The sequence below is a fragment of the Ursus maritimus genome, unplaced genomic scaffold, assembly GCF_017311325.1.
Source record: "Ursus maritimus isolate PB19 unplaced genomic scaffold, ASM1731132v1 scaffold_34, whole genome shotgun sequence".
NCBI classification, from domain to species: domain Eukaryota; kingdom Metazoa; phylum Chordata; class Mammalia; order Carnivora; family Ursidae; genus Ursus; species Ursus maritimus.
Window position 1 is genome coordinate 16,104,980 of NW_024426008.1, and position 15,004 is coordinate 16,119,983.

At 41.8% G+C, this 15,004-nt stretch overlaps 1 protein-coding gene across 6 annotated transcripts in view; it reads left to right on the forward strand.

The window, feature by feature from the left end:
- CEMIP2 (cell migration inducing hyaluronidase 2) overlaps positions 1-15,004 on the forward strand; it is a 123,908-nt gene that overhangs the window by 49,041 nt on the left and 59,863 nt on the right. For all 6 annotated transcript variants that reach the window (XM_040620246.1, XM_040620245.1, XM_040620247.1 and 3 more), the window contains 5 exons: positions 1,969-2,146; positions 4,588-4,803; positions 8,250-8,458; positions 12,115-12,297; positions 14,568-14,787. In XM_040620246.1, the coding sequence (XP_040476180.1) occupies positions 1,969-2,146; positions 4,588-4,803; positions 8,250-8,458; positions 12,115-12,297; positions 14,568-14,787 (1,006 nt within the window). The remainder of the gene's footprint in view (positions 1-1,968; positions 2,147-4,587; positions 4,804-8,249; positions 8,459-12,114; positions 12,298-14,567; positions 14,788-15,004) is intronic.

Sequence of the window (15,004 nt, forward strand, 5' to 3'; positions counted from 1 at the left end):
ACTGGAAAAAGGAAATAACCTATTGAAAAGAGTCCTAGAAAATAAGAGTGGGTAGATGGCAAGGCTGACTCAAACCTGAACCACAGCCATATCATTACCAGTGTTTCAGTTGTACGGAGGAGACTCTTGGCATGTTTTCTGTCAAAGTAATCACAGAGTCGTTAAAATTGTACTTATCCCCAGAAAGATTCTTCAGAGCTTTTAGGGAGCTATTAACTAATTAATCCATACCTTAGTTCTGAGACACAGTTTGGAATTGTCCTCATTTTCCTTGTGAGAAAAACAGAGGAAAAACTCCTGCTCTAAAGGTCTCGTGTTAGAGCTTCTGCCAGAATTCATCAAGCAGCTGTCCCCTTAAAAGTTGTGCACCGTATGTGGCCGTTGGGCTAGGATAGGTCGGGGGGGATGGGCCCAGCGGGCTGCTAGCTTGGAGGGCCGGAGCGGTGCCGGTTGGCCGAAGGGCTTTACTAGCTTCTGGCAAAGAGTGAGCTTGGTTCCGCTGCCCCTGTGCTTGTCTTTGGGAAATCTAGAATGCCATTATAAGCTACGCTCTGTGTAGCACTCCTGTTAGCCAGACTATTTGGAAGCCACTGGGAAAGAAACTTCATGGATTTTTAATAGCTAACATTTATTAAATGCTGACGACGTGTCAGGCCCTGTTCTAAATACTTTATTCTCCGCTTAATCCTTGCAAAGCCCAGTGAGGTAGGTACTGTCATTATCCTGCTTTATAAACGAGGACCTTACTGAAAGTGGAGGCTGTCACAGTCAGCTGTAGCTGTCTTTCTGATGTGTAACGAGAAATGGCTGTGTTGGTTGGCATATGGTGGCGGGATGATGGTGGCCAACTCCATTTTTGGTTTTTCTTTTTAATGTTAGCCTCTGGGTTGGTTTTTTTTTTTTTTTTTTCCCTTTTCTTTCTCTGTTTTTTTGATTGAAGTACAGTTGACTTACAGTATTATGTTTCAGGTGTGCAAAATACCAACTCTACAGTCACATACATTACGTCCTCCAGTTTTATTTCAAAATGCCCCCTGCTTCTTTGCAAAGGAGGATTTTCCAAAACAAAGACTCCTCATTAGTCGATGGATCCAGTCTTTATATTACTATGTCTTGAAAACTTTTTCTATGTGAGAGAACCATTTTGGGATCCATCCTTAGAAATACATCAGAATGCATAGATTTTTTTTAACCAAGCTATTTCATTTCCTTGCTCGCAGTACGCTTCGACTGTAAAACACTGCCAAGTTGTAAACTAAAGTTGCTGTAGAAGTCCGCGGCAGTTCCATTACAGAATTTCACAGGGTTAGACACCTAAGGGATCCAGAATATTATGGGTTTTGTACCTTAATTATGATTAATGATCTATGATTAGTAGTTAAGGAGCTTGTGTTTGAACAGAAAGGAGGAAAATGAAGAAACCGAACTTCTCACTCCAGCCAGCCCCTTTGACGTAGTAAGCCTTGAGGATTTACACTTTTATACTTTTAACTGTATCATTTTATCTTATTACTGTCATTTAGTGGCTTGAGGGGAGGTTCTCTCCGTGAAAGCACAAGATTTGTCTTTTGTTCTCCTGCCAGAGATTTTGGAACCAAAACGAAAGTGTATGAGTTCCCAAATAAAAGGTCTTAACTGGGTTATTCAAGGCAGCAAAAGTCACGTCTTCAGAGAGGACTCCATTCTGTCCCAAACAGCGTGTCTCTCACCCCCCATCGGTCGTAGTACTGTGTCTCACTGTCCCCCACAACACTTACTATCTGAAATTATCCTTTCTTTTCCTGTTTGCCTCTGCCACTGCAGTATATGTTTCATTTGAGCAGCGATCTTATCTTGGTACCATTGGCTCCTAGAATTGTGCTTAGCGTGTCCGGGAGATCCAACAGTGTTTATAAAACAAATGTGTGCGTCAAGTGCGGGTACAGGGAGAGGCCCGTGTGCATTAAACAAAATCTTGTATCTCAACAGGACATTCCCTATTAGAGGCTTTCAGATTTATGACGGGCCCATTCATCTAACCAGGTGTACTTTCAAAAAATACGTGCCCACCCCGGATAGGTACACCAGCGCTATTGGCTTCCTCGTGAAGAATCCCTGGCAGATAACTCCCAGGAATAACATCTCCCTCGTGAAGTTTGGTCCACATGTAAGTATGTCCTTATGGGATCTGTGTGGTGACCATGGCAGGAGGAGGGGGGATAGCACATTCCCAAAGACAAAAACACAAAGTATTCGTACTGAGTCTTTATAACTGGGAGGACAAGTAGATGCAAGAAAGACTCCTCTCCATCCGTGCTGTCCCGTTGGGTTCAAGGTGAGAAAAGAAGTCCCACGTGACTTGAGGTATTTTTGACCTTCAAGTTACACCTCGGAAGGGACCATGACTTAAAGTGATGACATGGCGTGGGAGAGTTTCAGAGGAACAGCAGGACATAGGATTTGGGAGAGTTCATTTGTAATAATCTATGAAGAGAGTTGAGTTCTTCCTGGTATTTTACTTGTCTGGGGCTTATTCTTCTGGGGAACCAGAGGATAAAAGGATGGGAAAGAAGAGGAGTACTGGGCTTGTATAATAAGACAGATACAGGGGCGCTTGGGTGGCACAGCGGTTAAACGTCTGCCTTCGGCTCAGGGCGTGATCCCGGCGTTGTGGGATTGAGCCCCACATCAGGCTCCTCCACTGGGAGCCTGCTTCTTCCTCTCCCACTCCCCTGCTTGTGTTCCCTCTCTCGCTGGCTGTCTCTATCTCTGTCGAATAAATAAATAAAATCTTAAAAAAAAAAAATAAGACAGATACAGATATACACTGTTGGAAGATTTTTATGAAGACTGCAAAGAAGACTGAGAAATAATTGCTTTCAATACAGTGGCCCACAGAAATGGTTTTCTTAGTAGTTTCATCAGTGCTCTCTGGACCCTGAGCACATAGGACAGTCTGATGACGTACCTGACCCTCCGCCATCTTGCCTGTTCCAAGATGACCATGGTACAGGGAGGTTGAGTCTCAGGGGGTGTCGCTCACCGCTCCCACAGGCGGCTGCAACTGGGAAGTGGCTCATATTTCTCTCATTTATTCAGAGTCCACAGGCTGACTCTGCGGTTGCCTAGTTTAAAATAGAACATGGGATAGGACCAGAGTCTATATCTGGTTTTCTAGAATGAGGCATGAAATTGAAGCCCAGGTGCAAATTGGGATGCCAGCTTGGTTGGCTGGTTCTCTTTTAGGTCCTATGACTCCGGGGGAAGAGGGAGGGCTACACTAGGCAGATAGCTTCCCACATAAATAAATAGGGCGGTCCTTGGAGCAGCTTTCCAGGGTGGAGGTTGGGTGTTCACTTGCCTCCTACACAGACCTTCCCACACATGGAGTTCTAGTGACCGCTGACACAGTCGTTCTGAAAAACAGTTCATTGGGTGTTACATTGGCTGTGGGGTTCCCAAGTTCTAACATCCGTGCTGTTCAAGTGTAGTGGTCATCAGCCTGGGGGTCTGATGGTGCTGATGCCCTGGGAACGGTTTGTAAAGGCAGTTTTGTTCTCCCCGAACAGGTGGGAAATATGCCCTAAACGTTTCTTAAATTTAACCATAGAAGGTACAAGGGAAATGAAAAAAAAAAAAAAAAAAAAAAGGCTACACCTAGGAATTTAGAGCCACTTGTCCCAGACATCACTGATTTTTCTTTGAGTTGCCTATCATTTAGATGTTGAGTTGATTTTACGACATCCGAGGGTGCTGAGTGCATGAAAGCATTGTAGAGGTGCATCTGCAAGGCATGCATAGCGTGAATAATTTACCACTAATAAGAAGCAGCTAAGGACTATAAACATGTCACCTGCAGCTTGCTTTGCAGCTCTGTACTATGTGTTTAATCAAAGCCTTAAATTAACTCTACCTGACATGAAAGTCACTGAGCTGGGTTTGGTCTATGTTGAGGAGAAGGTAACATACACTTTTCAGCAGATTCTAGTGAGTTCAGCAGTCACCCTGCATACCAAGACAACACTTGGAAGGTGTTTCAGTTTGCAACTATACTTGTTTTTTGGTGGTGATGGGGGGAGAGTCAAATGAACAAGCAACTAAAGCATTTGGAGTGAAATAAAAGGATGAATTAGCTCAGAAGATAGAATTTATAATAGATTTTTATTTAATTGAGGTATAATTTGCAGGCAGGGAAATGCACACACCTTAAGTGTAAAGTTTATAATTTTTAACAAATATGCATGACTGCATATTTCCCCTTCCCACAACTCTTCTGATTCTCTTATCAAGGTTAGTTTTGTCTGGAGAGCAGGTAATTATTTTTAAATGGGAGAAAAAGGAAAACACCAAATATGTTTTCAGCATTTGCTACTTGACCTCCATAAGGCTCTGTAACTTTCTTTCTTTTTTTTTTTTTTTGCCCAACCATGTCGTAATTATTTGAACACTTTGTTTGGGTGCCATCATTGATGACCATGAACTGTGACTCACAACTGCTCTAAGCTTAAACCAGTTGTAAGGGATATGCTGTGGGGTCCTCGCAGGGGACACCGGCCAGGGTGGTAGGAGCCTCCGTGTTGTGACGTCCTGGTTTTTCACTGCCGGCAGGTCTCTTTGAATGTCTTCTTTGGAAAGCCCGGCCCCTGGTTTGAAGATTGTGAGCTGGATGGTGATAAGAACTCCATATTCCACGACATCGATGGGTCTGTGACAGGATACAAGGATGCTTACGTGGGAAGAATTGACAACTACCTGATCCGCCACCCGAGCTGTGTGAACATTACCAAATGGAACGCGGTGGTCTGCAGCGGGAACTACGCCCAGGTAGGCCGTTGTGCAATCGATATGAGGCCTGACTCCGAACCAGCTCCTAACAGCATCGCTTCCGTGAGGAGGGCTCTCCTGCTCTCCAGCATGATTGATCCTTTCTAACCATGGTTTTTCTTTAGGATAAAAAGGAAAAAAAAAATTTATGAGGGATCATGGACTCCTACAATTTTATTTCAAGTTCTGCTCCAAGGCAATTAAACAAATGGAAAAGTGGGTCCCAGAGTGGTAGGACGATTTGTCCTTGGTTAAATATGTGGGATATAGTTGGGGGTGAGAACCCATATTTCCTAAGTCTTAGGCCTGGTTTTCTTGCCATGCTACCGCTGTGCCCACTGAGAAGGAGATTTATTCTTTGCTTTCGGGGTCATTCTCTGTACTAAATTAGAGAATTAGGCAGAGGGTTAAAGATGGGAGGGAGTTTTTCTGGCTTAATTTTAAAGGAATATTAGCTTCTTTGTTGTGGGATTTCTCATCCCCATAAGGAAAAAAAAATGTTATTCTTGCTTAAGTTCTGGGAAAGTCAAGGAAAAAATGGAGAATTAACTAGAGTAGAGAAGAAAAGAATGTGGTTTGAAATGTAATTTCTTTTTCCTTTCATCTTATCCTTAATCAGAATTGCCTGCTAAAACGAAGTTAACCTAGGATGCTGTAGACATTCTAGAGTTAAAGCAAAAACCAAAGAGCTTTTAGCTCTTTTTTGTAGCTACAGTTTTAGCTAAATTTCATGGGTGTGTGTCTGTCTGAAAGTGGTGTGTGCTCGCCAGTGAAATAGAAAATTATTGGGACGCCTGGGTGGCGCAGTCGTTAAGTGTCTGCCTTCAGCTCAGGGCGTGATCCCGGCATTATGGGATCGAGCCCCACATCAGGCTCCTCCGCTAGGAGTCTGCTTCTTCCTCTCGCATTCCCCCTGCTTGTGTTCCCTCTCTCACTGGCTGTCTCTGTTAAATAAATAAATAAAATCTTTATAAAAAAAAATAGAGAATTATTATAGATGTTCCCGTCAACCCTTTGGATTTCAAATATATTTGAGACTGTCAACCTGATCCTCCTATCTTACAAAGCAGAGCAGTAATTCAATTTTTATTGGAGGATGAAGAAAGAAGTAAGTCATCTAATGCTTCCAAGGAGGTTCTGGGAATGGTAGGACCACAAGTCAGAAATTTTCTCCTGAGAATTTGGGATTTGGGCTGGGAGCCCAGATTTGCGGCCATTCGTTGTTACTTACATAACGTATAAGATGATATGTTTTTAGGCAAAAGGTAGAAACAAAATAAGACTATATGTTTTCAGGCAAAAGGTAGAAGCACCTGGATCTCAAGATAGAATAATAATTGGCTCTTTGTAAATATATTTTAGCTCTTTGCTAACCCAAGGGTTAAAGGGGCTGAGGAAGAAAGGTGGAAACATAAGGAGAACTAAAATTACTGGCGCGCCTGGGTGGCTCTGTCGGTTTAAGCGTCTGCCTTCGGCTCAAGTTACAATCCCAGGATCCTGGGATTGAGTCCCATCGGGCTCCCTGCTCAGCGGGGAGTCTGCTTCTCCCTCTGCCTCTGCTGCTCCCCCTGTTCGTGCGCTCTCTCTCTCTCAAATAAATAAATAAAATCTTAAAAAAAATAAAATAAAGTTACATGTGTCACTTCCTATTCTTCCTGGATTTGGAAGAAGGCAGGAGATGGATTGATTGATACGTATATGTATATTACATATAACCTATTACATATAATCTGTTTTTTATATTACAACCTAGTTTTAAAATTACATTATTATTTCGGGGCACCTGGGTGGCTCAGTCATTAAGCGTCTGCCTTCGGCTCAGGGCGTGATCCCAGCGTTATAGGATCGAGCCCCACATCAGACTCCTCTGCTATGAGCCTGCTTCTTCCTCTCCCACTCCCCCTGCTTGTGTTCCCTCTCTCACTGGCTGTCTCTCTCTCTGTCAAATAAATAAATAAAATCTTAAAAAAAAAATAAAATTACATTATTATTTCAACTTATATTTAATATTCTATATTGTGTATTTATATAACCTATATAGTAAATATGGGTTAAATAGAAATATATTTTTAAAATAAGTACAATATGTATGTGTAGTAACTATAATATATACTACAGACTAATTAAATATATTTAAATGACAACTGGTAGTCTCAAAATATATGTTTCCTATCTTTATTTTTAAATCTTTAAGTGATGTCTGTAAAGAAGAGTATTATTATATTGAAATAGTCAAACATGAATGAGACTTAAGGAGCTTTTCTGGCTCACAGGTTGTATACGTGAGGAATCAATATAGACAAAACTGTAGAAATGAGAGGAAGAAAAATAGAGAAGTATTGTGGATTAAATGCAGTCTTCTGCAAATGTTTTAATCCTTCTGGAGAATTCTGTTACAGGATAATGATTTGCTTTAGGGAATTGTTCCGAGGTTTGTTCTTTGGAAGATGCATTTGGAGAAGGTTTTGTTTTGGCACAGCAAGGGGCGCAAATGCCACTGGACTAAATTCAGGATTTTCAAATTCGTCTCTGTTTAATATATTTTTCCAGTTTTTGCAAAGTGCTTTATAGCTTTTTTTTTGAATGGATGAAAAATGACTTCTCGGGCTGATGTAGGTCATGGAAAACTGAAAGCCGAAACTGTAAGGTATTTCCATTTTCCATCTCTTATTTTAGAGGAAAGTCTTTCAGATTTGACTGGAGGGTATCAGTTTCACATTAATTTACAGATTCTTTGTATGTGTGTTCTTCAGGCTGAGGTATTTCTTTGACAAGCTATATAAGCCGCAAAGGTTTTATATTCTGATGAATAAGCTGGCCTGCGGCTGTGGAGGGGTGAGGAAGATCTTGGCTAGCAGGGTGCTTGGTCTGTTTTTACCATTTCAGTTTAAGTCGGCTGCGTTTTAAGTATAACTTAGGATGGAGTTGGCGGCTACTCATTTAGTCTGGCTCCGATCACAGAACCTCTGTTCTGGAAGGAGAGACACTGAACTTTGTGCTGGAAATGTTTGTTTTGCTTATCTAAGCTTTCGTTCCCTCCTTTTTAATTCTTCTAAAAAAATTTTTTTTTATTAAGTTTTTAATTTTTTAAAAAGATTTTTATGCAGGGAGCCCTAGTGGGACTCGATCCCAGGACCCCGAGATCATGACCTGAGCCAAAGGCAGACGCTTACTGACTCAGCCACCCAGGCGCCCCTTAAGTTTTTAATTTTCTTAATTCCAGTATAGTTAACCTAAAGTGTTCGATTAGTTTTAGATGTGTGATGTAGTGATTCAGCAATTCTACCCATGACTCAGTGCTCATCATGATAAGAGTACTCTTGAATCCCCAGTCCCTATTTCACCCCTCTCCCCCTGCCCCCCACTCTCCCCGCCCCCCGTAACCACGAGTGTGCTCTCTGTAGTTAAGAGTCTTCTCCCCTTTAATTCTTAATTGCTTGTTGAAGGTTTATGTGCAGACGTGGAGCGCTCAGAATCTGACGATGACCATCGCGCGAGACGAGTATCCCTCCTACCCTATGGTGCTCAGGGGCATTAACCAGAAGGCTGCCTTTCCTCAGTACCAGCCTGTGATCATGCTGGAGAAGGGCTACACCATCCACTGGAATGGACCGGCACCAAGAACTGCTTTTCTATACCTCATAAACTTCAACAGGTACGTTTCTGTTCCTGTTACATCACCCAGTGGAGCCAGTCGTAATTTCGTGGAGACAAATGATACCATATTGCTTTTGTAGCAAGTGGAGAATGCCAGTTTCACGTATTTTGTTCTTCTTGTGTGGAGGCTGTATATTTTTTGTTGATGGAATTAAGCCATTTCACAGATTAAATCCTGTCATTTTAAAAACATTTTTGTCTGGGGTCGAGGTATAGTGTGCAGAAAGCCACTTAACAAGAGCTTTTACTATAGTCTGCCGAGTGCTTTAATTCCCTGTAGCTGGGGTGGGACAAAGTTTTATCTGGCGTTCCAACTGAGCTCTTGGTTATCTAGAAAATGGAAAGATTTTTGAGGCCCAGTTCAGACCTGACAGAAGAGAGTGGTGTGATTGACAACTAATGTCAGCTCCAGGCAAGAGGGGGACGAAGTGGGCCATGATGCCAGGCGCTTAACCACCCCTGCCTGAAAGCTTCTTTCTGTCCCTTCTTGATTTCAGTTGTCTGTCCTGATAATATTACTTTCAATCAAAGGCTCTATTTTTACATTAATTTATTCAAGTGTTTTCTGTGTACCCGCTGATCTAAAGATGAACGAAAGTACTTGCCTCTTGGGAGCTTCTATTATCCAGCGGGAAGTTCTGTTATCCAGGTTGAAAAAATTTTAAGTAAGTCGACAAACCAATGCTATTTTTAGTGGACAGAGGATAGAGCAATAATGCTGCCTACAGGGGCGGGGCCAGGGTGCACAGAGGAAGTGGTACTAAGTGATCAGTCTTGTTATAAAAGCAATACCATTGAGAAAGGGCTGGTTCTGCTCAGGGACTGATGGAGTCAGGGTGATGGGAGCGTGGGGTGTGTCACGGGAAGTGACAGGTGACACTGGAAAGGAGGAATGGGACTGTTTTGAAAGGCAGAGGTAATCAATCTAGTTATGTGTGATGGTGAACCCAGGGGACTCCCTGAAACTGCTCAGATGGGTACTGGAAAAATTGAAATGGCTTATTTCCCTGGCTGGTCATAACACTCTGACTTGTCATAACTCTCTTAAAACACCCACTTGAAATGAAGAGAGGTGGGCCTAGAACATGTAGGAATTCAGCTGTAAGTAGGTCACTTCCAAGGATCTGTGAGTATTAGTGGATGCCCTTCTTCTGAGATGTTAGGGCCCCAGCACCTGCTCTAAACTGGACCATGACTGTTTTCCTCTAACACTTGCTGTTTCTCTGTGCCTTTGTTGGAGAACCTCACCCCTGCCTACTGAGTCAACCAAGGCAAAAAATCCCAGGGCTCATCATTGACTCTTCTTTCCTTCATCCCATCCCATCAGCGACCAAAGCCTGTTGGTCCTATCTCCTTAATGGTGTTCCAGTCTCTCCACTTCTTTCCACCCCTGCTGCTTGTGGCTGAGTTCAGGCCATCATCATCTCTTGCCTGGATCCTACATGATCTCCCCACCTCCAGTCCTTGGTTCACATTGTGTCCAGGGTGAGGTTTCTAAAAGCCAGTCTGGTATGACCAGTCCCAGGAGTAAGCTGCAGGGAAGGCAGTGAAAGGAACAGCAATGGTCAGAGAGGACCAAGGAGAAATGTCAGAGTGATCAGGAATCCGAAGACTTCTATCTGGAGGGGTATGAACTTGAGGTGAGAGATGACAACCAAATGGTATGCAAGGTTCTGTAAGGATCACACGTAACTTTTGAACAAATAGTGAGTGAATAAAAATCTTTTAAAGTGAAACGAGGCTGAACCAAGAAGTTTCAAGAATCTGCATGGGCTTTTGAAGTTCAGTCAGACTTTCCTTGCTTAGTAGCTCAAAGTTTGTAAAAATTACATCATGGGCAGAGGCAAGAGGAAGGGATGGACAATTTTTTCCCCGAATTTAATGTGATTATAGAGAGGTCACAGATTTTGTCATAGTGCCATTTCTACAAATAACACTTTAAAAATAATAAGGGGGCGCCTGGGTAGCGCAGTCGTTAAAGCGTCTGCCTTCGGCTCAGGGCGTGATCCCGGCGTACCGGGATCGAGTCCCACATCGGGCTCCTCCTGGGAGCCTGCTACTTCCTCTCCCACTCCCCCTGCTGTGTTCCCTCTCTCGCTGGCTGTCTCTCTGTCACATAAATAAATAAAATCTTTAAAAAAATAAAAAAAAAATAAAAATAATAAAAGCTGTGCTTATTCATTAAACAAAACAAGGAAAATAAAGAAAAAAAACATCAAGAAACTTGAAATAACCTATAATTCTTCTAATCAAAGTGAGGCATTAGAAACTTATTATTTCCCTCTTTCTCCACCCTCGTGTGTTTTCGGAGCATATAGATATACCAAAATTTATTTGACTCCTCTCTTCCTCTGTGAGCATGTACCTTGTTTTTCTTCTGCCAGCCCCTCTATACCCCCTCTTTGCTATTATAAATGGTACCTCATAGAGCATCTCTCCTGGTCTACGTTACTAATTATTCTTTAGAGGGATTACTGGTAAAACCTGAATGAATAATTTTAAGGCCTTGTTACCTATTATTTAAAAATTCTTTGGAAGAGTGGTGGTAATTGTAGAACCTTGTGAAAGTACTTAATGCCACTGAACCGCGGACTTAAAAAATGGATAAAAAGATAAATTTTTGGTTATGTGTATTTTATTTTATTTTATTTTTTTAGATTTTATTTATTTATTAGACAGAGATAGAGACAGCCAGTGAGAGAGGGAACACAAGCAGGGGGAGTGGGAGAGGAAGAAGCAGGCTCATAGCGGAGGAGCCTGACGTGGGGCTCGATCCCATAACGCCGGGATCACGCCCTGAGCCGAAGGCAGACGCCCAACCGCTGTGCCACCCAGGCGCCCCTGGTTATGTGTATTTTAACACAACTTACAAAATGCCGTCAAACAGCAAATGATTAAAAAAGGGGAAATATTTTTAATGGTTTCCAGGAAGTGTTGATTTTATATCTAGAGACAGGATATTACGTAAGAAAAAAAAAACCCCCAGCAATTTGGTAATACACATCGAAAGCTTTAAAAATACATATGCCTTTATATCCAGCAGTTTTACAACTAAGTATTTATCCTAATGCAATCATAAAACAAAAAAATATATTTATGAACCAAAAAATCTTTGGAGGGGCAACTGGCTGGCTAGTGGGTGGAGCGTGCGACTCCCGATCTCAGGGTTGTGAGTTTGAGCCCCACTTTGGGTGTAGAGATTACTTAAAAAAAGTAAGTAAGTAAAATTTTTAAAAAATTTTTGTAAAGGTTTTACCAGCGTACACTCCCACTGTCAGGCTATTAGCGTTTCATCCATTTTCATAGACCCCATTCCCAGCCATCTCACTTAATTTTATTATCCTCTTTCAGTGTCTAAGTACATTTTATCCAGCTTCTGTTCACATTCTCTGAAGTCCTGTCGAGACCAAGACATTTCTGTAAGCCAGACGATTGCTGTAAATATATTGATAAGAGAAGTTTGGGGAACCTACAGAGGTGGACGATTTGCTAGTATTTGGGGCACAGAGCCTCCATTGTTAGTGGCTCAATCAATACACATCAGACATTGAAGGAGGAGAAAAATCGTGGCTGAAATTTACATATGCTATAGTACTCAAAATATATATATAGGCTCAAGTGTGAATTCATTGTTTTATTGTCTCTCCTTTATAGGAATGACTGGATTCGAGTTGGCCTCTGCTATCCATCAAACACAAGTTTTCAGGTTACCTTTGGCTTTTTACAGCGCCATAATGGCTCATTATCCAAAATGGAAGACTATGAGCCTGTGCATTCCCTGGAAGAATTGCAGAGGAAGCAGTCGGAGAGGAAATTCTATTTTGACTCCAGCACGGGGTAATTGGGCGCAACCGTGAATGAGAATTATTGCTATTTTTCTTTAATGGTGAAATTACTAGTTCTTCAGCCTAACTAAGAATAGGTTGTGATGGGACGGCTGTTCAGAAAAGCAGCTGATGTGGGTAATTCTCTGCTCATCACTATTAGAGGTTTAGAGCAGTAGAATAACTCGTAATTACACTTGGCGGCAGGAATCAAATGAAGCTGTTTGCCATATACCTATTAAGGCAATTTTGAGAGAGAAATTACCCTTGTCAATAAAGAACCAGTAGGCCCAATTGAAAATTAAAATAATTTTTTTTTCTGTGACAACCCTTAAGATGATTATTAACATGGGATAGAGTTCATATTTCAGGGAAAGCTCCTTTTTTTCTTCCTTTAAGGTGATCTCTCAAGTTGACCTTGAGTTTAAAAAAACCACCAAAACCAAACCACTGTATAACCATGGCATATTTGCTTTCAACTTTCTCTAGGCTGCGTCTTTCCACTTTTTAATTCTAATCCTGTTCACCCGGGGTCCTGTTGGCTTTGTCTGCCTTTATCCAGTTACAGTCTCTCAGCCTTTGGGTTATGGTAGGCTCGATCTCCTGTACTCTTCCAGCAAGTAGCATGCTCCTTCAGTATCCATTCCTTAAGCTGACATTCCTATCACATGCCATCGTCTAGGTACTGTAAAGGTACTCATGTGAATAAGACCCATTTCTTCCGCAAATTCACAGTCCATTGAAGGATGTGGGCTTGTAAAGCAAGTCATTAGTGAGCTAGAGACTTAAATGCTGTAATTCCTATAGTGGGATATTCAGTGTGCCTTTCGAGGTCACCCGGAAGCTCAGCCTAGGGTGACCAGTGACATCCCAAGAGGGTGACACTGGAGTTAACTCCTGAGGAATGAGTTGGAGGAGATGGAAAAAGAGAGGGGTCAGGTGTCCCCAGGAGCAGTGTGGATAGGTGCATGAAGGCATGGAAGAACGTGGCATGGCATGTTTGGGGGGAAGACGAAAGTTCAGAATGGGGAGAAGGGGGCGTGAGGTTGGGGTTCAGTCAAGTGTCTTCTTAGTTTTTGAAGAGGATGCAGCTCATTTGCGCTCCAGGGCTCCTCCAGCAGCCCGTGTGACCAGCTGAAGTCTTTTCTGATCATAATTGTTGCTGATTTTCAGTTTCTAGTAAGACTTAAGACAACCTACTTAGATTTTTATTCTACAGATGACAGAACTTCCACATTCCCCATTGATTTCCCGCAAAAATAAATGGACACCCTAATTTGTGAGGATGGTCTGGGGATCACAAATGAATGATTAGCTGGGAAATATTTTTTTCCATTCCGGTATTTTTAGAATCCCTCAGCCTTCGAGGTTCTAATTCTTTTTAATTCTGTTCATTTTGATGATTATTAATTATGTCAGAAGGCAAGGCCTAATTAGGTCCCTTTCATTCCTTATGTATGTATGTTAAAAGTATGGATGTGAGGACAATGGCTGATTTTTACCTCATAACTGCAACTTTTCGTTGTTCACTGACTTCATATTAAGTATAAATTCATGATCTCTAGTAATCAATCACATTTGATCAAATGCTTTACAATCTTGACTTCCTTTGCTTCAGAAAGACTAGGTTTGCTGACAGATGTTGGACTGTTGCCTGGAAGTTACTTTTCCATTCATCTTGGCAGCAGGAGGATAATTCAGAGTGGGCGGGACTGTTCCTTTCCCTTGATTTTGGCCGAAGTACAGACAGAAGGACCTCAGGCCCATCTGCTCTTAGTAAACATCACAGGAATCGATGTGAGACCAGATCTTGGCCTTAGCCAAGCAAGTCACAGTTGCTATTTTTATTTATTTCAAGTTTATGCCTTAAACCAAAATGTTTCATAAACCAAAATTAAAAAAATAAAAGCATACTAATTTACGAAATCCTAAACTCAACACAAGTCTAAAATTTTCCAAGTAAGTTTTGAACCAAACCAAAGTCCATCCTCCCAAATTACCTATTGAACTAATTCACTCCAGAAATTAACTTTGATATGTTCCGGAATGACTGAATCGGGTTATCAAAATATTTTCTGAAAGTAGTGTTGCATTTGACATAGGGCCCTAGGAGGATAGAAAGAAGGAGAAACAACTTTATTAGATTTGTAATTTATTTTCTTTTAAGGAAAAGTTATTTTGTTAGAGGAATAGCCCTTTGGGCCATGAGCCAGTGTGAGGAATTTTTGTGAGTTTGTGAGACTCCGTTCTAACATCCCATGGATTGGTTTGTGTTCTGTTCAGGTTGCTGTTTTTGTATCTCAAAGCCAAAAGCCACAGGGATGGCCACAGTTACTGTTCATCTCAGGGATGTGAAAGAGTCAAGATCCAGGCAGCAACAGACTCAAAAGATACCAGTAACTGCATGGCCAAAGCGTATCCCCAGTATTACAAGAAGCCGTCGGCACTCAAGCGCATGCCCTCCATGCTCACCAGACTCTGTCAAGGCTGCGGGACCCGCCAGGTAAACAAGGAAGAAGAGTGGGCTGTGGGTAGGAAAGAAACAAAAGCAGTTTTGTTTTGTTTTCTTGTTTGTTTCTTTATTTTGCCAATAGGCACATTTTTCTTTGAAACATCTGTATTGCCAATTTATAAATATTGCATGAGTTCTCCTGAATTTTGGCCCATTCTAGAATGTGATAATCCTAAGAAGCAAATTAGCCCAAATTCATAATAGAAAT